Raw genomic sequence first — 24,782 nt, 5'->3', positions numbered from 1 at the left:
GTGGCCTTTGTCTGTTCCCAGGGCCTAGAGAGTGGGGCCAAGCACAGGGATCGGGCCTCACTGAGCAGGTGAAGAGGCCTGGTCTCTGCCCCTGCCAGGCCTGGCTTTTCCGGTCTGTGAAGTGAATCAGTTGGGCAGAGAGAGCTTTTGCTGTCTTTTGTGTTTTAATTTTTTCTAGCTTCTCTTTCCCTTTCTCTTCCTTCTCCCCACCTCTCTCTCAGTAAGTTGGTCTCAGAGTTTCTTTCAGTCTTTTTTTTTTTTTTTTTCCCTTTTGTTCAGTCAGATAATCCTCCAAGTGCCTCCTCTGGGCCCAGCCCTGTGTTGCAATGCTGGGGACACAGCAGTGCCCAGAAGAGCCCCCGACCTGCCCCCACTGGCGGGAGGAAGAGCTGCATGGTTAAAGCTGTTAGTACCCGATACTGATGGCATTTGTGGCTGACACCTGCTGAGCTGTGAGGGTGCCAGGCCCTAGGCTCTCTGCTGTTCAGACTCCCAACACCTCTGAGCAGGCACCGTGATTTATTACCTGCAGTTCCAGAGGCGGGGACTGAGGCACAGAGAGGTGATGGTGCCTCCGCAGGGGTATCCAGCCAGGAAGTGGTGATGCCGTGATTCAAACCCACCCTGTTCCTCCGCCTGTGGCCTAATCCCTGAACTCTGCGGCCCTCAAATCACAGCTTAATTACCCTTGAGAGAAATTCTCTGAAAAATGTAGGGAGATAGAGGTGGGAAAGGGAGGGGCATTACTTATTGTGGGTGAATTAAGAAAAATCCCTGTCTGGCCGTGATGCACACACATCATGTTCCCCCACCCCCATCTCTCTCTGTGTTCTGTCTCTACATCTCTATCTGTGTTCTCCAGACAGGGCCAAGTGCCAGGCTGGCGCAGTTCTCAGGCCTGAGGTCAGGATCGAATGAGATGTCTGACACACTGAGCTGGAAGGCACAGCCTGGGTTACTCCATGAGCCCGGTAGCAACAGAGCTGAGGACCCTGCAGCAGGAGAAGGCCTGACACACACAGGCCAATGGCTGTGAGGTTATAAAGCTGCATGTTTACTGAGTGGTTCACATATAATTCGAAAACCATCTGGTGATAGACACTAGAGCCATCCCATTTTACAGATGAGACAACTCAGGCCCAGAGAGGGTAAGTGACTTGCCCAGGATCACTCAGGAAACAATGGAGGGGAGTTCAAACCCAGGGAGCCAGCCCTTGTGACTGTCGGGGAGCCAGATGGGGCCATAACATCCTCATCTGTAAATTGTGGGGAGCGGTGCTGCTGCAGGAAACTTCCCCCCAGGATTTGGTTCTTGTGCAGGAGCTGGGACAGCACAAGCCCTGGGGTCGCAGTCCTGGGTTTTAACCCCTGCCCCACATCCCTCCTGTCCTCCCCGGAAAATAAGAATTCCTTTCCCTGAGTTGCAGGCTGGTGGCAAAGATTCGAGCCCAGGATACCCCTACCTGGCACCAGTCTGAATTTCCTCAAGTCTTTACCCAACCCGCTGCCCAAATGGTTTCTAATCCCCTCTTCCATTACGGTGAGTGAAAGTGAAAACAGGTTGCAGGACAAGCACTAGGCAAACTGGCCAAGTGTGCTCCATGCACTGGGCAGTATCCTAAGAGTAGGGTATTGGGATCTCAGGCAACCCTGGGATGGTGGTACCATCATTATTCCCACTTTCCAGACGTGAAACTGAGGCACAGAGAGGTTAGGAATTTTCCCCAAGTCACACAGCTCATCAGTAGCCAAACGAAGATTTGAACGAGGCTAGTTCCTGCAGCCTTATTATTCCTACACTACCTTCCTAGAGAAGCAGCTCTCAGAAAATGTTTGGCACACACACAGTTTTAATTGTACATGTTGCGAATAGTTTAAATAGCAGGAGATCACATGACCCTTCCCAGCTGGGGCTTCTCTTAGGCATGGAGGACGGTGGCAGCATGGTGTCATTGATCTCTTGGCAGCACGTGGCTGACGTTGAGCAGCACTGATCTCCAGAGGGTGCAAGGCCACCACCGGCACCCGGCCACACAGCCCGCCTCTGACATTTCCCTTATGGCCTGGCCCAGAAGATTTTCCCACCCCCCACCCCCACAAAAAACACAACTGTTTCTCATGCTTTATTGACAAGGGCCCAGCCCTAGGCCCCCACCTTCCCAGAACCCACAAGGAGGGCCCAGGAGGACCACATGCTTGAAAGGACTCCGAGTTCAGCAGCTACGGGCCGTTTCTGTCCTGGGAGCTGGGGACCCGAGGAAAAGAATCAACAACACCCAGGTGCTAAGGGAATCTAAGTGTGTGTCTGTGTGGGGGAGGGACTTAGGAGTGAGGGTCTTGCGTGTGTACAGGTGGTCCAGCCACAGTGAGGCTGCTGGCTTTCCCCCTGATTCTCCTAGTCTCCAGGAGCCACCGAGAAGGGTGGGCCTGTGTGTCCACACTCTCCAGCTGGCAGTGGTCCTGGCCTCTCCGGATGTAGGTTTCAGCTCTGATGCCAGCCCCGAAGTGCCCATGTTAATCTCTACACACAGAATCCTCCTCTCTGGACCCCAGTGCCACTCACATTTCTATCTCTAACTCTGATCTTTCCTGTGAGTTCCAGACCCCTATTCCCAGCTTAACATGTCCAAAGAGCACTCTTGGTTCTCCCCACCCTGAACTCAATCTCCCTATCTCTTTCCTCTCTCCACCCCAAACCAAGAAGTCTTGCCTGGCTTCTCTCCTTCCTCGGCAAATCCTCTCAGTTCTACCTTTAAAATAGCTCCAGAATCCAACTGTTTCACACCCTATGTGGCCACCACCCTGGTCCAGCCAACATCACCTCCCACCTGCATCGGCCTCCTCCCTGGGCACTCAGCTGCCACCATTGCCCCTAATAATCCGTTCCCCCACAGGGCAGACAGAGAGATCTGTTTAAAACCTTAGCCGACTCCATTACAAGACGCTCCAAAGAATCTTCAGTGCTCCTGGAATAAAATCCCCACTCTTCTGCCCCTGTCCACTTCTCTCTCCCCATCTGTTGGCTCTGACTAATCCCACTCCAGCCACGCAGGCCACCTCTCTGTTCCTCAGAAACAGCCAAGCTCCTTCCTGCCTCAGGGCCTTTGCAGATGCTCTTCCCTCTGTCTAGAGTCTTGGCCGCCAGTTCTTTCCAAAGATGTCTCCTTCACCTCTTTCAGGCATGGCTTCAATGTCACCTCCTCAGAGATGCCCCAGATCACACTTGGCCCCCTTCTAACTTTTCTTCATAAGCCATTCCACAGCGTATACATAACTTGGTTTGTCCTCATGGTCTGTTTCCCTTACTCAGTTGTGATCTCTAGGAAAACAGGGACCTTGTCTTCTGAACCTTGTCTTCTGTTTCCTTCCCCCACCCCGGCCCCCCATTTCCCCAGCGCCCTCTACACCAGCCCTGGCACACAGCAGGTGCTCAATAAATACGTACTGAATGGACCCAAGAATCCCACTGCCTAGCAGTAGCTTTCCAAGACGTGGCTGGTCCCACCCCCAGGACCTGGGAGGGTCCTTGAGCACACAGCGCGGCCGGCGGCGACCTGGCTGGAGCCTAAGCCGGAGGGCAGGGTCCGGAAGGCGCGCTCCGGGGGCTGGTGCGGCTCCTCGCCGAGGCTGCGGCGCAGGCGGCATCGGTGCCAGCCCCGGCGGATCTCCGACTGCACCTGCAACACGACGGCGCTCAGAGGCGGCGCGGGGCGCGCCATTCCCTGCGCGGCCGGCAGAGGGCGCGGGCGGCGCGCCGGGGTTCCCCGTACCTCCTTGTTGATGAAGCAGTAGAGGACGCTGACCAGGAAGCCCTGCCAGAGGAGGTGCGGGGTTAAAATGCGGGCAGGGTTATAAATCCCCCTTAATGAGCTCGGACCCTTTCCAGGCCCCAAACAACCTCGCCTGCCGCCACTTTGGTTCTAGACTACTGCAGTCACCTTCTCCCCGGCGCCCGACTCCCCCTCGCCAGTTTGCTGAGCATTCAGGGCTGGAGGTTAAGAACTGGTGACCCAGGAGGTAGGCTGCTTGGATGTGATAACCGCTTCCCCCCTTTCTTCCCTACTTGGGCAACCTTGCTTAACCCCTCTGTGCCTCAGTTTCTTCATCTGGAAAATGGAGTAATAATACAGTGGTGGTCGTGAGAATTCAGGTATTATTAATATGCATAAAGAATTAGTTTATATTTATGTAAATTTATGTGTGTATAAATTTAAATAAATATAAAATATATAGTTAATAAAGCAATTGATATATTAATATAAGACAATTATTTCATGTGTAATTATTAAGATATCACTTATCTTATTATCACTTTCCACGATCCTGTTAAAATCTAACCCTGATCACATCCCTCTGCTCCCGTGGCTCCCACCTCACTCAGAGGAAAAGCCAAAGTCTGCGCTTGGCCCAAGGATCTGCCCTGGTACCTCACCTCTGTCCTATCCCCTCCTTGCTCTCACTGGCTCCCCCTGCTTCAGGCATGCTGGCCATGAGAGTACCAGCATGACAGGTAGTCCCTCCTGCCTCAGAGATCTTCCCCTTGGTGTTTCTCTTCCTGGAACATTTTCCCCAAATATCTCCCTGGTTTGTTCCCTCATCTTTTGGTCTCTGCTGCAGTGTCTTTTCAGCAAGGCCTTTCCTGACCCCCTGTTTATAACCCCATTTTCTCTGTTGGCTCTTCATCTCTATTTTCTTGCTTCCCCCCCCTCCTTCAGGCACATCTCACCATCTGACATTTTGTATATTTTACTTATATAGCATCTTTAGCATCTGTCTCACCCACGAGAGAGTAGGGATCCCTTGGTTCTTGGCTGTATCCCCATAGTAAGCCTGGAAGAGTGCTTGGTACATAGTAAATGTTCAATAAAAATTTTTGCTGAATTTAATGAATGAACAGCCTTGGGAAGTGAGACCAGTATTGTCCCCATTTTAGAGATGAGAAAACTGAGGCCCAACAAGGTAAAGCATTGTGGGGACAAGGGTAGGGCAAGCTCGGGCAGGGCTGGCCTTAAATTTGAGTGAGCACCTCCTTAAATTTTGTGCACTGCGCATGCCTCGCTCTGGCCCTGGGCCTGAGGTGAAGGCCACAGAGCTGGGGAGTCACAACCCACATTTGGCCCCAGCCCTGGCTGGCCTCAAAGCCCTCTACCTTAACCAGGAGGCAGTACTACTGGGGCTGCCTCGTGTCCTGTCTTCTCCCTGCTGCCTCCCCAGCCCAGGACGCAGCTAGCTCAGTATCTTGTGTAGAATGAAGGAACAAAATCCCATCGTCACACCCCATTCTGTGGCTGCGCCAGAGGATGATGTAACCCTCGTGCCCCTCTGAGTAGGAGGACCCCAAGTCAAAGGGTGTAGCTCCTGCAACTCGCTTAGGCACCTGAAAAGAACTGAGGAAGATCTCAAAGCCGAGCTTGGCCAAGCGCAGGGCACCCCGGGCCTGTTCCTCGGTCACGGGAGCAAACACCACCTCGTGGACGCCCAGCAGGGGCACCAGCGTCAGCGTGGAGCGAGCCAGCCTTGGGGGGAGAGGGTGGCAGTGGTACCGCGGCCCCGGGTCCCCCATCTTGCACCCAGCCACCTTCCCCTGCATCCCCACCGCCTTCCTTCACCTCAGTCGGTAGTCCGGGCAGCGCATCTGTCGCGTCCTCAGCTTTGAGACGAGGATGCCAAGGATGCGGATAAAGATGAGAAAGTTAATCTGCGGTGGGGAGAGAGAGACTGAGCTGGTAGCCACCCGTCTCCGGCTTCCCAGGATGGGAAATCCCCGACACCAGCCTGAAAGAGGCGGCGCCGGCCGTACCAAGATGGTTAGGAGGATAGGGGTTCTTATGATCCACCAAATGGCCTTGATATCGTTCCGCTCCCAGCACCTGGAGGAGGAGTAGAGCTAAGAGATAGACAACCCTAGGCTCACCGAATTAAGCACTGAAACTCCCCAGGCCCCGCCCACCTTCCTTAACGCCACACCCACATTTCCTTAAAGCCCCGCCTGCTCCTATTTAGGCCCAGCCCTCATCCCTCCCCTTCCCGTAGTCCTGGAACCCAACTTTCCAAGCGACGCGTTCCTTTAGCCCCCACCCAGGCCCCTGAGTGCAGTTAGAACCTCCCCACGTTTCCATCGCACCCCGCCCACATCCCTCAAAGTTTCGCCCCCCTCCCAAGCCCCATCCCAGACCCCAAGACTCACTGCGTGTTCTCGTACAGGTACCTGACGATCACCCAAGGAATGACGAAAAGCGCGGGGGCCCCTGTGCAGACCCCAACCCCCGCCCCCCACCCCGCCGCAGCTGTCAGAGCGCGCACGGGCCCCGCCAGGCCCCAAACCCGCGGAACTGCCCCGCCGGGAAGGGGAGACTGAAGCCTGGAGAGGGGAGGAGACCCCCGGAAGTAGACCAGCAGGGTAGTTGGGGGAGGGGAGGCGCGCTGGGCTAGGCAGGGGACAGGGTCGGGACTCACCCCAGCCAAGGAGCATGTAGCAGCGGAAGTGGCCCTCCTCGGAGCCTCCCACAAGCACCAGGAGGCTGTGCAAGTAGATGCCCTCCACCAGCAGCCACATGTAGCTGGCACCCACGCAGTACTGGGTCAGGATCTGGGCCGTGCGACAGGCAGCTAGGGCCTAGGCGGTGGCCAGACAGGAGGAGGAGGCAGTCAGGGCGCCCTCCACCCCCATCTCTTGTCATCTCTTGATATCAAATATTCTCTTCCCATTCTATATCACCAAAGGATGATATGGAGTTGGTTTCTCTCATCCTATTCTCTTTCCCTGTGTGAACTCTCCCACTCTAACCTCTTTAACAATTGGTATCTTACATCTTACTATCAGAGTTCCCCCCAGATCCCCCCAAATATGGCCTCTCCCACCCCATCTCCTTCTAAGAATTCAACTCAACTACTCCACCTCTCAAAAGGTTTTCTCTCATCTCCCACCAGCACATGGATTCTCCCAGCCCTTGGCTTTTTTGTTTGTTTGGTTGGTAGGTTGGTTGGTTGTTTTTTTTGGCCCTGCCACAAGGCATGTGGGATCTTAGTTCCCTGACCAGGGATCAAACCTGTGCCCCTTGCGTTGGAAGCTCAGAGTCTTAACCACTGGACTCCCAGGGAAGTCCTTCCCACCCCCTTGGATTTTCAACAATTGACCCAACTTACTACCAGATAGGTTTTCTCCCCTCTGCCCCTAGACTCTAGTCTCTCCCACCTTGTCTCCCAGAAACAAATTGGTATCTACCAAATCCCCCTACCAGTTAGTTTTTCCCACCCTGTCACCATCTCACCACTAGCAGGGCACTCTCTCATTGGTGTGAAAGTCCCATGATGGGTGAGATACTGAGAGAAAGGGAATGGAAAATTCCAACAGAGGAGGTGAAGTGAGAGAGTTCAATGATGGGAGAGGCTGAGTTGGGAGAGTCCCTCTCCAATTGTGTTGGAAGGCACAAGAGAGATGAACTCTTGATCGTGTAGGAGGTAGTAAATGCATTGGGAGATCTTTGGCCCCACCAGAGGAGGCAGGATCCCAATTTGAGAGAGAGAGAAATGGTGCTTACCTGGTTCCACAGGAGAGGAGCCTGATCCCCAGGGTAGGGGCCAGGTGGAGGAAGCAGACGGTCTCGGGTGAGGATGGCTGCTGCCCGCAGCATGAAAGACGTGAACAAGTTGATGTGGATGTAATTGCGAGTACAGCGCAGCCGCCTGGGGGATTTGGGAGGCAGTTTGGGGACCTGACCTTGGCCACACAGAGTCCCTTAAATTACCTCCCAGCCCTTCCCACAGAACCACCATTGGATGTTTGTTGCTGGTGGAGCCTGACTACCCCATCTTACTGGGAAAACTAAAGCCCAGTCTCTGCTGCCTCTGCTCAGGGCTGGGGGTCCCACCTGAAGAAACTCAAGATGAGCAAGGCGAGGAGCAGCGTGGCAAGGGACAGGGAATAGCCCACGGTGTACACAATCTGCAGCCGTTCCAGGCTCAGCCTTTGGTCCTGGGGGCGGGGGTGTGGGAAAAGGACACAGAAATAGAGCTCAGTTCTTCCCTTGGGGCCATAAAGGAGCTGGAAAGATATCTGCTCTTTGTTCCTAAACTGCACCCCAATTTTCTTTTGGGGATCCACCTGCCGTTGTTTGAGTGGGGTACTCCACCCCTCAACTCTAAGGCTGGGCATGTGACCAGCCAATCCAAGCATTCTATCTAACACTACACACACACACACACAGAGTGATTAGTCAAGGGCAGTTATATGACCCAAATTAGGCCAATGACAGTCCGGGACATAGTTGGAGCTATTGAGAAAAAACCTCAGTCTTCCTACAGTGTTGCTTGGTAGGTGGAATGCGAGCCTCATACCAATGGGGGCCACCTTTTCCACCCCACAGAAAATAGGGCACCATCATAGAGAAAAACAGAGGAACGATATGGTGAGATTCCCAACCACATCATCTTAGCACCTAGATCCAGCTGTGCCTGAAGCTGTAGCCTTATACTTTCCAATCACAGAAGCCAATATATTTCTTTTTCCTTCTCCTTCAAGCAAGGAGTTGAATTTCCATCACTTGGAACCCAGAATCCTGAACAGTACAAGGGGTTTCAGGCTCCATCTGAGGCTGCTTTCTGCCTCTGAAAGGGATTCCTACCCTAAATCTCTCATCTCTTCTTACCTGAAAAACCCCATTCTTCTCTGGGTTCTCACACTGAGAATGGTCTCTCCAAGGTCCCCATTGGCCATCACTGCCACAATGGCGAAGCACAAAGCCTGCAGCCACTGTGGAGAAACAGGGAAGAGGATCAGAGGCACAGAGATGGAGACAGAAAGACATTGTGAGACAAAGGCAGAGAGAGAGATCCAGCGATGATGACAACGACGCTGATAAACACTTACATAGCATTTTACACGCTTCAATTAATTTTTTTCGTTTCAATTAATTTAGTATTCATAACGAGCCTATGAACTTGGTACTATCATAAACATCATTTTACAAATGAAGCAACTGAGGCATAAAGAAATTAAACCACCCTAGGTCACACAGCTCTTTAGGCAAGGAAGACCAGGATGTGCAGAAACAGACTCATGAAAGGGAAAGAAACTCAGAACCCGGTGGTCCTCAGAGAGCTACAGAGACAGAGAAGGGGCATTACGTGATGACCCGGCCAGGCGTGGACAGACAGGAGATACCCAGCAGACAAAGAGGAGCAGGACAGCTGCGGGGCAGTGGTGTCTGGGGCCAGGGTTAGCAGAGAGCTGTTTGTGTCAGAGGAGGGCCCGGGGTCCAGGAGGCAGCTCACCGTGGGGGTGCCAGGGCAGGTACCAGGGGCAGGACGCGCGGGCCGTGGCATTGGGTGCAGTGTAGTCCCAGCAGACGTACATGTCGAAGGACCCGTTACAGGCGAGGCCTGGGGTGGGCGTGGGGGTCAGACGTCCGGTGGACCTATTGTACCTCACGCCCAATGCTTCTCCGCCTTCCACACACAGCCCCGCCCCCGTGGAGTGGTCCGGTCCCTGCTCTGTCACAGCTCCTCCCACCAGACCCCAAGGCCCCGCCCATCTACCGAGTCCTACTCTGGGCTTCCTCCACCAAGCAAATTCCCTCCGCAGATGCTTCCCATTCTGCAAGGCCCTTCCCAGGCTCCACCCCGAACCCCGCCCCCTTCGCGGTCCACTTTAGATCCCAGCTACCTAGTGTAGGCCACGCCCAAGACCCCTCCCCTTTCAAGCTTCACCTCAGGCCTCTCCCACGCAGCCCACATTCATCCCAGAGTTTTCTTTCAGGCCCCGCCGGTCAGTCCTAGGCAGGCCTGGAGCCCACCCCTCTCAGCCCCAGCCCTTCTCTTGCCCCCAGACCTGCACCCCTGTCACACCTGCTGGGGGCTCCTCGGCCTCCAGTGTCTCCTGGCACTCCCTGCGGTACCGTTCCCAACGCTGGTACAGCTCTCCCGCCGTCTGCCCTTCAGAGCCTGCCTACAAAAACAGAGAAGGGAGGATCCCCCCAACGCCGTCCGCACTGACCCCTGCTCCCAGGCAGCATGGTTCCTGAGGGCCAGACACACCCTAGAGGGGCTTGGAGGGGCTTTCTTGTTTTGCTCAGGAGTCTTGGGTGGCTTAGAAACCTCTTTTAAGTCTTGAGGGGTGCCTAGAAACCACCAGGGTAGTTGCTGTGGGGAACTGCAAACCTTCAGGAAAATTAACGGACGGAGGTGGCTAGAAATTATCGGAAGGATTCGCGCGGGAAAGAAGAGGGGCTGGAAACAACCATGAAAACTTGAATCTGGGCAGGCGGGGAGGTCTTACAACAATCTTCCCAGTGGGATAAGACCTAAAGCCGGCCCCAGACATCCCTCCAAGCCTTGAACTCCTTGGCTCCGCTGGTTCTCACCTCCGCCCTCCGGAGGAGCGGCTCCCACAGCGAGGGCAACAGCAGCAGCCACCAGGGCGGACAGTTCGGCATCGTGCGGGCGGCAGGGCATGGGGGGCGAAGGGTCCCGTCACGCAGGGGCGGCCCGGTCTGGGGGTCCGAGGGCAAAATCAGGATGCTCCGCTCTCCCCTCCCAGCCCCTGCGCCACACGGTTCAGGGATTCAAGTATTCAAGGACCCGGAGGCAGCGCCTTCCCCGGCCCCACCCCAACGAGCGATGATTTGGGGCGGGTCGGGGGGAGTCCTGAGGAATGGGCGGAGACCGAGATCCAACACCTGATTCCCAGGCCCGCCCCCGGCTGTTGCCGGGGCAGCAGCGGTGGAAGGGGGGTATTTGCTGAGGGTGCGGTTGCCTTAGAGCCGCGCTGGGCGGAAGCGCCAGTGTCACCCGGAGTCTAGACCCAGAGACTCCGGGGAACCTGGGGACCGCCTTGGAGAGGAGGACACGGAACTTGAAACGACTCTTGGAATTCCCATTCTCCCAAAGGGTTTTCAAACCGCGGATAGGAGCCCGACTCTATCAAACTTTCCCTACTGTGAATAAAACCCAGAATCAATGGGACAACCCTCTCCTTAGGGGCTAGAGAGGCATTAGACCCTCTTAGGTCCGCAGGGGTCCAGATGCCTGGAAATCGGTCTAACCCTCAACACCCCACACCAGCACCGTGTAGGAAAAGGGGGAAGCAGGGAGGATCTCGGTTGAAGCCCCAGAAAGACAGTCAGAGACACATGAGACAGAAATGTAGAGATGAGAGACCCAGAGACAAACAGAATGAGACACAGACCAAGAGATCAGAGACCAAAAGTCAGAGGAAGATAGAGACAAAAATATGGGCTAGGAAACAAAGAGGATTTAGAGACACGGAGAGAGACAGAGAAAGAGGGGGAAAGAGACAGAGGTACAGACCTATCTAGAGGCTAAACAAGGATCGTCAGACGTGGAGACAGAGATACTGGGCGACAGACAGAAGGATATAGACTGTGGGCACAGAGAGGCAGAGAGACAAAGGCAGAGTCTAAGAAAAGGAGAAAGAGGAGCCCAGAGACGTGAGGGGGACGTGGGGGCAGGGGGGACGGGCTGGGATGGGGGTGGGGCGCCCTCACCTGTCCCCAGCCCTCCTCTTGATCACTTGCTTCGGACGCTGCTGTCTCTGCTGCTGCCTTCACGGCCTCGCCTGGGCTCTGGAAGAGGTGACAGCCTGGGGTGGTGGGAGGGGGCGGGGCCGGGGCGGGCCAGGGAACAGGCAGGGGGAGCACTGGGGCAGCGCCCCGCACGGGGGGCCCGTTGCGTGTGAGTATCACAGCCACTCAGGGTCACGTAGGAGAGCAGTCACAGAATCAGCATCCTAAGGACCCCCCCCCCGGGGTGCACAGCCTCTTACATTGTCCCACCCATCCCACCCAGACACCGCACACGGAGTCACAGTCACATACACAGTGTCGCACACGATCCCATCCACTGAGCCGCGGAGAGGCACGGCACAGAATCTCACACACTGTTCCTCACAGAACGTGGTCTTCACGTCCGTTCTCAGTCCCACCATCCAGGGTCACACCCAGAGACCCGACGTCTCTCCCCCACAGATGGACGGTCACTGGCAGTGACACAGCCACACACCTGGGGCGTGGACTCCTCCGCTTACGCGGAAACACAGTCACAGCTTCCCACCGCCCCAGTGATACTGGGTCCATCACACACGCGTTCACACCATCACTGAGTCACATCGCAAACACCATCTGTCTCCCCCCGTGGCCTGTGTGCCCCATGAGGACAGGGCCAGGGCATCTCAGTCACCACTGGGTCCCCAGCGTCACTCAGCACAGACCGGGGCATAGAGCAGAGGCTCAGAGAATGCTTGTTGATGAAATAAATGCACGCAGTTATATGGTTGCTCACACAGTCATACAACCCTTTAATGACACACTCTGAAGGTAACACACAATGTTATACAACGCCACCCATTAAGATGCTCACACGTCGAGTCACACACTTCACTAATCACCTAGAGAGTCCACAGTCACATTCCGACAACACACGGCCCCCAAGTGTCACTAAGGCACACTCCCATGAACTCCAGGCGTCACGCTGTCATCCTCAGTCACACTCAGTGCTAAGGTCTCCATCACAGCCCCACCCACACACAGTCACACAGCTGTCCACAGGATCCCACACCATCATCCCGTGATCACACACGAACCCACAGCCTCACACCATCTCCTGGTCACAGTCACCACTGAGTCACACACCTCCTCACAATGTCCGCTTTCAGTCTCCTCCTTTGCCCTCAAATATGGAGAATATCCAGGTTAGAAACCGAGTCCTGGCTCTCAGCACTCTCTTCCCCCTTTAATACAAACCACCAATTCCTACACATTATCCTACTAGTAACATTAATGAGCACACACTCCCTGGGGAGCTGTAAGATAAACAGGACAGAGGAGAGTCTGCCCATTTTGCAGAGGAGCAACTGAGGCCCAGAGGCCCCAGGAGGGGCAGGGAGTAAGGGTGGCGTGAGATCCAGCACCAGAGGCTGGAAGGAGACCAGTCTGGAGGAGGGGGGCGGTGACATGGGGGATGGGGGGGGTCCTGGCTTCCTGATCTCTAGCTGGCCTCCCTGCTCTCTGCCCTACATTCCTGGCGCCCTCTGGGTCCTGGGAAAGGCTCGGTTCATGAAGTGGAAAGGAGAGGGGTCTGAGATTGCCCGGCACCTCAGGAAGAGGCTGGGGTTGGGAGGGAGTCTCTCCTTGGCCCCAAGAGGGCCTGGGGGTCACTTGCTAGGGATGGGAAGGTGGGGGAGGCTGGAAAGGGGGAGGAGAGAGACTGGGGGTGGGAAGGGGAAGCAGGGGAGAGGAACTGAGGTGGTGAGAGAGCCAGGAAAAGAAGCCAAGGACCAAGAAAGACCAGAGACAGACAGAGACAGGAAGTGGCAGAGACAGAATAAACCAAGAGAGACAGACAGTGAGAAAGAAATTGAAAAGGACCGAGAAGCAGAGCGAAATACAAGGAGACAGAGTGAGAGAAAACCAAACCAAACAGGAGAGAGAAAATAGGGACCAAGAGAGGGAGAGAGAGAAGAGATACAAATTGAGAGATGGAGATGATGACAGATAGAGGTGGGGAGGGGTAGAGGGAGAGAGGGCCTAAAAGATGGGGGCCCTGAGGAGAGAGAACCAAGGCAGGAGCCAGGAGATGAGCAGATTCACCCCTCACCCCTCCCTCATCATTCCCTCTGGGAAAACACAGGGCAGAACAGAGGACCGGGTGGGGGTGGGCGTGGAGGACAAGAGGGGTGATGTCTGGGTCCCCAACTGGACCCCTGCCCATCTCAGCCCTCCTGGGGGCTTTTACAGTCTCCCTGGGTCTGGGGAGGAGGCAGTAGGGCCACAGGGGTAGCCACACGGGCCCTCCCCCATCCCTAAGCTCAGGGCTTCTGGAAACTGCAGGTAAAGAAGCAGTCATGCCCTTCTCTCTCTATCACCCATCTCTCTCCCCGCCACCTTCTCTCTCCTTGGTCTGAATCTCTCCTTTCTCCTTTCCTCCAAGCCCGATTCAGTTTGTCTGTCTTCCTCTCTTGTTAGCTAGGCTGTCTTTTCTCTCCTCTCCCCTCCTGGGTTTCCTTCTGCCCCCTCCTCATTTCTCTTGCTCTCTCCATTCTCCAAGTTAATCTCTTCTCTCCTGTCTTGAAGTTTTCTCCTTTCTCATCCCTCTTTTCCCATCTCCTCTCAGGGTGTCTGTCTGTCTATTTCCCTCTCTCCATGTCCCCTGGTCCCAGGTCTCCAGGCTGTTGTTCCCTCCACCCCAGGCCTGATGAAGCGGTGCCCCCCTCTTCAGAATCCAGTGGTGGGGAGGAAGCTGGGGGGGCCTGTGCCTCCCCCCATGGGGCTGCCCGGCCAAGAAGAGCCTGTGGGGAGCAGGCAGGAGCCTGGAGTGCCGCCAGATGGTGCAGGAGAAATGAGGCAGAGAGAGATGGGGAGGGGGGCCCCATAGGGACTGAGGCCAGAAATGCGAAGCTGAGATGGCCCCCTGAGGATTGTGGAGAGACAAGGCCTGAAAGATAGAAACCCAGACAGACACACACGTGCACACGCGCACACACACACACGCAAACAGAAAGCTAGAGATCCAAAGAGTGCCGGAAATAGAAACAGAGACTGAGAGAGACACACCTGAAAACATGGGCATCCAGAGAGAGGCAGAGAGACAGAGACAGATTCAGAGAGAGAAGACCTAGGAGTGACACAGGATCTGGTGAGACACAGGGAGACAGCACTCCAGAGATGAGGTGCGCGCGCGCGCGTGCACACACACACACACACACACACACACACACGCAGGATCCAGAGAAAGAGAGGAACCCAAAGACAGAGATCCAGAGATGGGGGCCTAGAGAGACCAACACAAAAAACATGGGACCCAAGCAACAGATAGAGACAAAGAGACACATGAGAACCCGAAAGACAGAGACAAAGACCCAAAGAGAGACCGAGACATAGAGACATGATATCCAGAGAGACACAGAGACATGGAGAAACCTAGAGACGGGGACCCATAGAGAGAGAGAGAGAGAGGACAGAGAAAGAGACTCAGAGACAGGAGAGAGGAGACCTGAGAGGCAGAGACCCAGAGACAGTTATCCAGAGAAGTAATCAGAGACAGAGATGAAGAGACAGTCCAGAGAGAGAGACTTGGAACACACACAAATGGGCATGGGGATACACTCTCACAGGCACAGTCAGATGGAGGGGAGGCAGAGATGGTGCCTGGCTCCCCTCATCCTCTTCCAGGAGGGGGGAGTACTCCCCCTGACCCTGCCTCTCCCCCTCCCCGCCCCGCAGCACGTCCCCAGTCTCCATAGCAACCTTCCCAGATCCTGAGGGCAAATATTGTCCTGGGCAGAAGCAGCGGGGCTGTGTTGACATAATCTCTTGCTGGTGGGGTGGGGGGCTCCAGGGAAGCAAGAGGCCAGGATGAGGGGGAAGGGAAGGAGAGCAGGTTGAGGGATTCAAACCTGGAGCCCTGGCCGCCCCCTGGTGGTGGTGGGCGGCGAGCCCTCAAGCCCGTTTTATAGCAACAAGGAGAGTAGACTGGCATTTTCCTCCTGCTTTGTACTTATTTTATTTATTTTTATTTTATTTTATTTTATTTTTTTGGCTACACCACGCGACTGAGTTCCGGGGATCTTAGTTCCCCAACTAGGGATCCATCCTGCACCCTCAGCAGTGAAAGCCCAGAGTCCTAACCACCGGACGGCCAGGGAATTCCTTGCTCCTGATTTTTAGAATCTGTCTCCTTCTTCTCCCCCCCAGCCCCAGCGCTGGAATCCAGAACCCTCCTCTCCCCGTTCTGCTGCCCCAGCGGTATCCATCTCCCTTCCATCCATCCCCCAACCTCCCCAGGGCAGCCAGGCAGTAAGAGTGGTCCTGCTAAAGCACAATCCTGCCCCTGTCCCTCTCCTGCTCAGGACCTGCCATGGCTCCCCAGTGCCCTCAAGAGAAATCTCAAGCTCCTCTCCACAGCCTTCCAGGGCTTTGCTGAGCTCTCCAGCCTTCTCTCCATCACTTCCCAACTCTTCAAACTCTTTCTAGCCCCCCGACCTTGGTTCTGGCAGTTTTCTCTGCCTCAAACACCTCCACCCAATTTTGGTCGAGTCTACCTCAAAAGTAGCTCGTTTAGTCACTGAACAAATAATGATGTTGTCTCCCGGATCCTAAGTTCTGCGAGGGCAGGGCTGGGGCTGTCTCAGTCACTGCTGGGCCCCCAGCATCACCCGACACAGGTTCAGCAGAGCTGGATTCAATTCACTTTATTGGGTACTTGTTATGTATCAGGCCCTGGGCTTGGCAATGCTGGGGGCCCGGATGGCCAAGGTAGCCCTTGCCCGGCCCTCACGGAGCGCCCAGCCTAGGCATAGAACTAAACAGGGAGACAGACTAACAGAAGGAGAGGTAGAAAGAGAAACACAAAGAAGGAAAGGGTCAGAAAGGCAGAGGGAAAAAAGAGGCTGAGAAAAAAAGAGTCCAAAATCAGAAGTTGTAGTAGCACTATTACTGCCACTAATTAATAATAATAATAGGTAGCATATATTGGGCATTTTATATGTATATGTCTCACTTGATCCTCATAACAGACCCTCAGCAGAGGCATTTTCATCTCCATTTTCCAGATGAAGAAACTGAGGCCCGGGGACTTCCCTGGTGTCACAATGGTTAAAAATCCACCTGCCAATGCAGGGGACACCGGTGCAACCCCTGGTCTGGGAAGATCCCACATGCCTCGGAGCAACTAAGTCTGTGTGCCACAACTACTGAGCCCACATGCCACAACTACTGAAGCTGTGCACCTAGAGCCGATGCTCCACAACAGGAGAAGCCACTGCCATGAGAAGCCCACTCCCCGCAACTAGAGAAAACCTGCGCACAGCAACAAAGATCCAATGCAGCCAATAAATAAAAAAATAAATTTATATTAAAAAAAGGAAAGGAAGAAACTGAAGCTCAGAGAGGGGAAGAAACTTGCTCAAAGTGACGTAGCTCATAAGCAACACATCAAGGACCCAATTCTCAGACAGAAGCAAAAAGAGAGACAGAGACAGCGATGAAAGAGAAAAGCAGCAGGAAACCTAGAAGAGAGAGAAGGAAACCTAGAGGCAGAGAGAAGAGACAGAGCAGGACGGTGAGCCCTGCCCGCACCCCCTTGGCAAAGCTGCCCCCTCCCCACTCCTGTCACTCGGGCCTCTAACATCTCCCTGCGAAAGCACTTGTAATAAAACTAGCTCCATTAGCTGTAGCCAACAGTCACTGTGCCGAGAAGCCCTTGACAGGCATGAGCTCACTAAACCTACCCTTCTCCCCTGGGAGGTGGGTGGTGGGATGACTCCCCTTTGACAGAGAAGGAAGAGCCAAGCTGCTGGGCCAAGGTCACTGTGCTCATATAGGGCAAGGACTGACTCATCTTTGTGTGTCCCCCCCCCACCCCCCTCCAAACAACCCACCAGCCTAAACTCCTCCGCCTGTGGTTCCTTCATTCACATCCTGGATCCACTCCCCTCCCCCAACACAGCGAGCCTGCAGGATCCGAACTCCCCTGGGCTCCCACCGTCCTCTGGGGACACTGCGATAACAGTCCTCAGCACACTGCAGCCTGCCGCACACCGTTCTGTATGTAGGAGTCTGATTTCCCCTCTCTTAGAATCTGAGCCCAGGAGAGTGGAGGGTGGGAGACATGGGAGTTTGGGAAGCGGGAAATCTGGGTTCCTGCCTTGTTTCTACCAGTAACACAATTAGCTGTGCTCATAGAATGAAAATGGCCCACGTCTATCTTGGTCATCACTTGGAACCCGTTATTAATCTTTCATAGTAAGTTTCACTGGGAAATGAATAGGGGTTGCTATCCTTTATGTGTGCCTACTGTGCGCCGGGCTCTGTCCTCATGCGTGATTTACATATGTGGCCTCACCAGGGCTCATGGAGGATACAATGAGTGACAAACTGCCAACATCTGCCCACAGCCTTCAAAGTCCTACAAGACCTGGCGTGCCCATTATCTCCCTGACTTCATCTACCTCCTGCTCTCCTCTTCCTCCACAGCTCCATCCTCACCAGTCTTCTTGTTGCCCCAGGAATATGCCAGACTTGTACTTTTCTCTAGACCTTTGCACTTAATGTTCCCTCTGCGGGGAAAGCTACCTCCCACCCTGCCCTCCTCCCCCTCCCCCATGTGTGACTGCTTCCTTCTTGTCGTTTACATCTCACTTCAAATGTCACTTCCTCAGAAAGACTTTCCCTGGCCCCCTTCTCTCTAAATTACCCTCACCTTCTCATCCCTGACCATATCACTCTATCTTATCTCTGTAATGTCAGGAGCTGAAATTATCTTTCTTCATCTGTAAAATGGTGATGACAGTAGGGCTTGTGAGGAAGATAACTGAGTGCTTGCTACACAGTAAGTGCACAATGAATGTTAGTTATGACTATTTACTTCTTTTGTGTATTGTGATTTACCTCCTCCACAAACTGCACAGTCCACGAGGGCAAACTCTGGGGCTGGCTTGCTTATCACTGAAACTCTAGCACTTAGAACAGAGCTTGACACATAATAGGCGCTCAGTAAACATTAAAAAAAATATTTTATTTATTTATTTATTTGGTCACACCGGGTCTTAGCTGAGGCTCGCGGGCTCCTTAATTGTGGCATGCAAACTTCTATTTGCGGCATGCATGTGGGATCTATTTCCCTGACCAGGGATCGAACCCAGGTCCCCTGCATTGGGAGCTCAGAGTCGTAACCACAGAGCCACCAGGGAAGTCCCTCACTAAATATTTTTCTTTTCTTTTTCTTTTTTCTTTTCTTTTATATATTTTTTGGCTATGTTGGGTCTTCGTTGCTGCGCACAGGCTTTCTCTAGTTGCATTGAGCGGGGTTACTCTTCCTTGTGGTGCGCAGGCTTCTCATTACTGTGGTTGTCTTGTTGCAGAGCAGGGGCTCTAGGCGCGCCGGCTTCAGTAGTTGTGGCACACGGGCTCAGTGGTTGTGTCTTGCAGGCTCTAGAGCACAGGCTCAGTAGTTGTGGTGCACGGGCTTAGTTGCTCCGTGGCATGTGGATCTTCCCGGACCAGGGATTGAACCCATGTCCCCTGCATTGGCAGGCGGATTCTTAACCACTGCACCACCAGAGAAGACCCAACATTTCTAAATGAATGAAAGAAGCAGGCACGATATGCCTCCCCCCTTTCCAGATGTGGAAACTGAGGCTCAGGGTCACAGTCACAAAGTGGTGGAGTCAGGATTCAAACCCAGGTCAATTTGGTTCCAAAGCCCTGGGCTTCCAAGGCCTGCTTGTGTCCAGAGGCAAATATCTTCTGCTTTGGGCTCACTTCCCGCATCTCTAAAGCATAGTCTGGGTCATTTCTAGGGGCTGACTCTCAGTGGAGACTTGGAGAAGGTGGTCCAGTATTCTTTAAATCCATTGTCAGGTTTTCTACCCTCCCCTCTCCCCCCAGCTTCAGAGCCAGCTCCGACTGACACCGCCAGCTGTCCGGCATCACAGCTGAGCCTTTGTCAAAACCCGGACTGGATAATGAGGTTGTGAGAGATGAAAGCTGTAGGGGAGGAGTTAAGAGCCTGGGACGGCCAATAGGAAAGTGGAAGGAAAGCTTAGGGGGGGACTAACAGACTTGGGGGTAGGGGTCTAAACTTCAGGGGTGGAGCCAGTCCTATCAGGAGGCCGGGTCAAGGGCTCTGGGCGAAGCACCATCGCCCTGAGATGCTTAGGGGGCGGTGCCAAAAGCTCTGGGGGCGGGAATAGAACTTTAGCTACCCCCCCCTCAGGATTCTGGAGGTGGAGCTAAGAGCCCTGGGGGCGGGTGTAGATAGAATAAACAAGAGCTCGAAGGAATGAGCTAGAATAAAGAGTTCCAGGGCGGAGCTAGTGGACATCTGGGCGGATTTGAGGCTCTAGGGTCAAGTTCTAGTCCTGCAAGGGGGCTTCTTGGAAATCCAGTAAAAGATTAGGGAGGCTTGGGGGATGTGGGGTGTCTTCTTCTACCCTATATTCCTCTAGGAGCGGGGGGCTAAGCTTCGGGCTGAAAAGCAGAGAAGGCCCTGCCCCTTCCAAATCTTCTGCATCCCTATTGGCGGAAGGGGCCTGCACGACAGGCTCTCATTGGTCCTGAACAGGAGAGGAGGGGGGGTCTAGGGAGAATACGCGCCTGTTGTGGGCGGGACCAGACAGTACCGAGGGGGACCTCGGCTCAACCAATCCCGGCCCGAAGATTGTGTTGGGGCGCCTGGCAGGGGGTGTTCCGACCCCCCCTTTCCGGGCATCCTGGGTGATGACCCCGGTGCCAGGCCCGGCGTCGGCCGCCTGATGCCGGGCGGGCCGAGCCGGGGATGCTGGAACGAAGGGCGTTGCTATGGCAACGGGAGACAGGGCCTGGGGGGGGAGACCGGACACGAGCTGGGGCCGGGGGGGCCGGCAGTGGCTGTGGCGGGGCGATGGCGGAGCGCGGCCCGGCCTTCTGCGGCCTCTACGACACGTCCTCGCTGCTTCAATACTGCAACGGTGAGACCCCTCCTCAGTTCTGACCCCGGCCCCGCCCAGGGCTGGACCTCTTTCCTCCTGCTCCAACCTTCTCCTTCCAAGTCCCCATCCTCGCCCCTTGCTGAAGATTCCTCTTTCTCCCCAAGCAGGACCCTGACCCCAGAGTAAGGTCCTTGATCTCCAAAGCCCTGAATCCCAGTCCCTCACCTTCTTCGACCCTCCCCTTTTCCGGAGGTGGCTGCACTGAGAGAAGGGAGCAGAACCTCAGGAGCTTGGGATAGAAGGGCAGAAGGCTTGGAGGTCTAGAACTCTGCCCTCCCTATCCCCTCTCAATCCTCTGGGACCTTCCCCCTTCTCCCTAGCAGAGGGACAGATTAGGGGGAGAGTGGGATTTGGTGTTGGCTTGTGGGCTGGATGCAGGACCGGGTAGGATGACCAGTGGACTTTGCTTCCACTCTACCCCCCAGATCCTCAGCCCTCGCCCCTCCCACCCATTAGGGCTGATCCCTTCTACCTGAACAAGTGAGTGTGATACAAGTGGGCCACCGTGGGGTGTCAGGCCCAGATGAGGGGAACTGGAGACAGAGGGGAGGAGGGAGGCATGGGAGAAGTGGGAAGTGGGGGCTGGTTTGTGGGTAAAAGGGCTGAAGGTGGGGGAATGGTTAGGAGAGAGCAGAGGACTTGAGTCATGGTGGGTGGGGGTTGGGCAGGCCAAGGCCTCAGAAGGCAGCTGGCTCTTTGGATGGGGGTTGAAGGGCAAAGGTAAAAGCCCCCTCATGTCACTCAGGGGCCCTGAGAAGGAACTATCTTCCATTTGGAGGCTCATCCCCCTGGGCACACACCCCAGTGTCAGGGACCACTGGAGTGGCAGAGCAGCAGAAATCTCATTTTGTCCTCCTCTGCCCCTCTAAGACAGGGTGCCTAAGCCTGGGATCAAGTACCTCTTCTGCTGCTGAAAGGCTGTGTCCATGCATGAGTAACTTCATCTCTCTGGGCCTCAGACCCCTTCCACATCCTCACCTCCTAAAATGGGTGTAATACTACAGCTACTAGAGTTGCTGGGAGCATTGGGTACCATAATAACAGTTAATTATATTCTGGATTTGCTGAGCACATACCAGAGCCAGGTGAGGTGCTAAATGTTTTGCATGAAGAGTGCCTGCCACGTGTAAGCTCCTTATAACAGATCTCATTTTGGGAGGGATGTAGTATTATTAATGGTAGGTAAGAGGGGTCTTGGCACCGGGAGGTGATGGGGCCCTCCTGCACCTCACCTATTGGCTATTTGACCTTTGGTGATCTCAGCACATTCCCCAACCCCGTCCTTAGTTTCTGCTTTCGCAAAGTGCGATGCCAACAGGACCCTGAGATTTCTCCTCTTACGAGTTCCAAGTCTTGACAGCTCTCTCCCTCAGACCTCGGGAGGCCCCCACCTACCAAGGCAGGTCCAGGCGCTTGACCAGAGAGGCGCTGGGTGGGGAGCAGGGCGGGCGAGGCCAGGCAGGCGATTGGGCAGTGGGTGTGGGGTGGGGGAGGGAGAGGAGGGACAGACGGCTGCACTGCGGAGCTCAGCGGACCGGGCGGGGCAGCCTACGGACTGAGGATGGCAGGTGCTACTTCCACGACCCGTTCCTGTCAATGCTACCACCCTTACTTCCACCAGGCTGGGAGCCGGGGCTTCCTTGGTTGTTGCCAGCAATGAGTCTGGGTATGCGTGGTCTGGGAGGGACTGGGGAGGGGGGACCACCTTGGTCCTCGTCCCCTCCCACTTCTGGAAAATGGGCGGGGTGGGGGTGGGGCCGCGGGTGATGGAGGAGGAGTTATTTGGCTGCACCGGTGACCTAGAGCGGAGAGGCAGAGCCGAATCAGGGGCGTGGGGTACAGAAGCTAAATAAAGGAGGGGAACAGAAGGGAGACGCTCGGGTCGGGGAAGAGAGTTTGGGTGTCAGATTCCTTCGGGTATCTTCCTTCCGTGGGTCTCGGATCTTCGATGCGCTTCCTGCAACTCCCAAATCTGCCGCCAGGGGCCGCAGAAACTCTGTCCTTGCGGCAGGCTCTGGGGTCGAACCCCTCGGTGAGGCGAGAAGGCGAAGGGGAGGCACCAGGCACGACCTTTTTGGCTTGGAAAGTCTTAGAAACAGAGAGGGAACATTAGCACCCGCGATAAAATCTTGATATTTGTCAGAGAATATTGGGGATCAATTCTAGAATGTTGCTGTCACTAGGGAAAAGTTGGTGTCATCCTTAAAATGTTGATATCACTCATATATATTCAGCATCTTAGTCACAGAATCTTAAAACCAGAGCCGAGAGGCTCTTGATTCGTAGCCTTTTAGAAGGTTAGAGAGGAAGGGACTTCCCTAAGGTCACACCTCCAGGGCGCTGCAGCAGAGAGGAGTGTGCGGGCAAGGGCTGAGAGCTCTGGGGATTTCCTTCCCCTTTTCTTGGCCCACATCCAAGCGTCCCAACCCCAGGTTGCGGGAGAGGAAGGGGGCGTGGCTGGCCCCCGGCTTAGACCCGGGAAGGCAGGAGGGACACCTCATCTCGGGCGGTGGCGCCCCGCAGCCATCGCTCCCTTGCCTTCCAGATGACAATTTGTCGGGCACGAGCGGGATGGAGGTGGACGACCGCGTGTCTGCGCTGGAGCAGCGGCTGCAGCTTCAGGAAGACGAGCTGGCAGTCCTAAAGGCTGCGCTGGCTGATGCGTTGCGTCGCCTGCGGGCATGCGAAGAGCAAGGCGCTGCTCTGCGCGCGCGGGGCACACCCAAGGGCCGGGCGCCTCCGCGCCTAGGAACCACAGCCTCGGGTATCTTCACTAGACTTGGAGGGGTGAGATGGAAGGGACTGGGGCCTGGACCTTACACTCACCCCCTTCTGTCCTCTAACCGCATCCCTCTAGTGTGTCAGCTCTTGAAAGGCCTTCCCACCAGGACGCCCCTCAATGGCTCGGGACCCCCAAGGCGCGTGGGCGGCTATGCCACGTCCCCATCCTCCCCTAAAAAGGAGGCGGCCTCCGGGCGCAGGTAAGGCACGGAAGCCGGGATCTCCTCCAAAACCTCAGAGGCTGTTTATATGGAAAGGGATGGACTAATGTGTCTGAACACCAGCAGTGGAAGATCCTGGGAAGTTCTTGCCCGCCTCCTGCACTCGCCTGTTGGCTTCGCAGGCTCTGCCCCTAAGTGTGTGCTCTCTATTCGCAGTGCCCGCCGCTACTTGTCACCTGAGCGACTCGCCTCAGTGCGCCGCGAGGACCCCCGCAGCCGCACCACATCCTCTAGCAGCAATTGTAGCGCCAAAAAGGAAGGGTAAGTGTCCGAAGTGGGGTCGTGCCACAAACGGTGGGGCCAAGACCCCAGTTAGGTTTGGAAAAGGATGGGGAATTTAGGGTGATGCCCCAGGCCACGAGGTGATAACCTAAAGCGCGGTCACCTAGTTCAGAATGCGGAAACAGTGCCGGAGGCTGGGAGGGACCAATCTTGAGATAATGTGGTTGCAGGGGAAGGCATGGAAAGGCGGAGCCAACATTGAGGGGCGTGGTCAAAGCATTAAGGGGCTGGACTAGAACATGGATGGTCTGAGACTCCTGGTTGAGCCCAAGTAGAAGTTGGGGAGGAGCCAGGTTTGTGGGCGTGGCTAGAGGTAACGGGAGAGTCCTCATTGAGTCTCAGGGATGCAACCAGGGCAGGACCCTCAGCGGAGTTTCTGCAGGAAATGGGGTAATCAGAGGGAGGGGAGAGATTGGAATTTGCGGGCATGGCCAGAGAGTTAGCCTGGGCAGAACCCATACCTGAGGTGGGGGTAACAGGCTGAGACCAGGTGCGGTAGTGTTCGATGCAAGAAGCTGGGCGGAGGGGGGTCGCTGCCAGGTGGAAACGGGCGTGATTTGAAGGTTGGGCGTGGTCATAGGTGGCCATGGGCAGATATCAGTATGCCTGAAGGGGCTCGAGGTGGAAGTCGTCAAGGTCTGAATGTTTGAAGGGACACGAGGAGGGTAGGAGTTTCTATGGGCAGCTGTCAATTCAGGGGCAGGATCAGGAGAGGTGGGTTGTTGGGCGTGGTCAAGTTCCCAGAGGCAGGGCCATACTGAAGGTCTGGGCGATGTCAAAACCTGAGCGTGGATTTCTGATGCAGTGGGCGTGGTCAGGGCTTGGGGGGGCCGGACTAAGGCAGGACCGGAGTCAAAACGCACACATTTCGACCTCACTGAAAGAATAGCGAACACACACATAGAGCTATGTGCCAGGCACTACTCAAGGCATTTTACGTAAATTAACCACTTGAAGCTTCGCGCTCAGCCGGGAGGTAGGTATTTTGATTATCCCCAATTTAAAAGTGAAGAAAC

The 24,782-nt window shown here is 55.1% G+C and overlaps 1 protein-coding gene across 1 annotated transcript; it reads right to left on the bottom strand.

The window, feature by feature from the left end:
- Nucleotides 1–3,470: 3,470 nt before the first annotated feature.
- GIPR (gastric inhibitory polypeptide receptor) lies at nucleotides 3,471–10,433 on the bottom strand. The gene is made up of 13 exons (XM_057710884.1): nucleotides 10,362–10,433; nucleotides 9,847–9,946; nucleotides 9,274–9,381; nucleotides 8,649–8,752; nucleotides 7,872–7,975; nucleotides 7,542–7,686; nucleotides 6,457–6,616; nucleotides 6,188–6,248; nucleotides 5,801–5,870; nucleotides 5,610–5,698; nucleotides 5,378–5,516; nucleotides 3,771–3,812; nucleotides 3,471–3,677 (listed from the first exon to the last, which is right to left on the bottom strand). The coding sequence occupies exons 1-13, from the start codon at nucleotides 10,431–10,433 to the stop codon at nucleotides 3,471–3,473; spliced, it is 1,401 nt and encodes a 466-aa protein (XP_057566867.1).
- Nucleotides 10,434–24,782: the final 14,349 nt, after the last annotated feature.

Source organism: Hippopotamus amphibius, chromosome 16 (genome assembly GCF_030028045.1).
Source record: "Hippopotamus amphibius kiboko isolate mHipAmp2 chromosome 16, mHipAmp2.hap2, whole genome shotgun sequence".
Taxonomy (NCBI): Eukaryota; Metazoa; Chordata; class Mammalia; order Artiodactyla; family Hippopotamidae; genus Hippopotamus; species Hippopotamus amphibius.
Note: the sequence above shows the minus strand (reverse complement) of the source record. Positions and strands in the feature narration are given on the sequence as shown.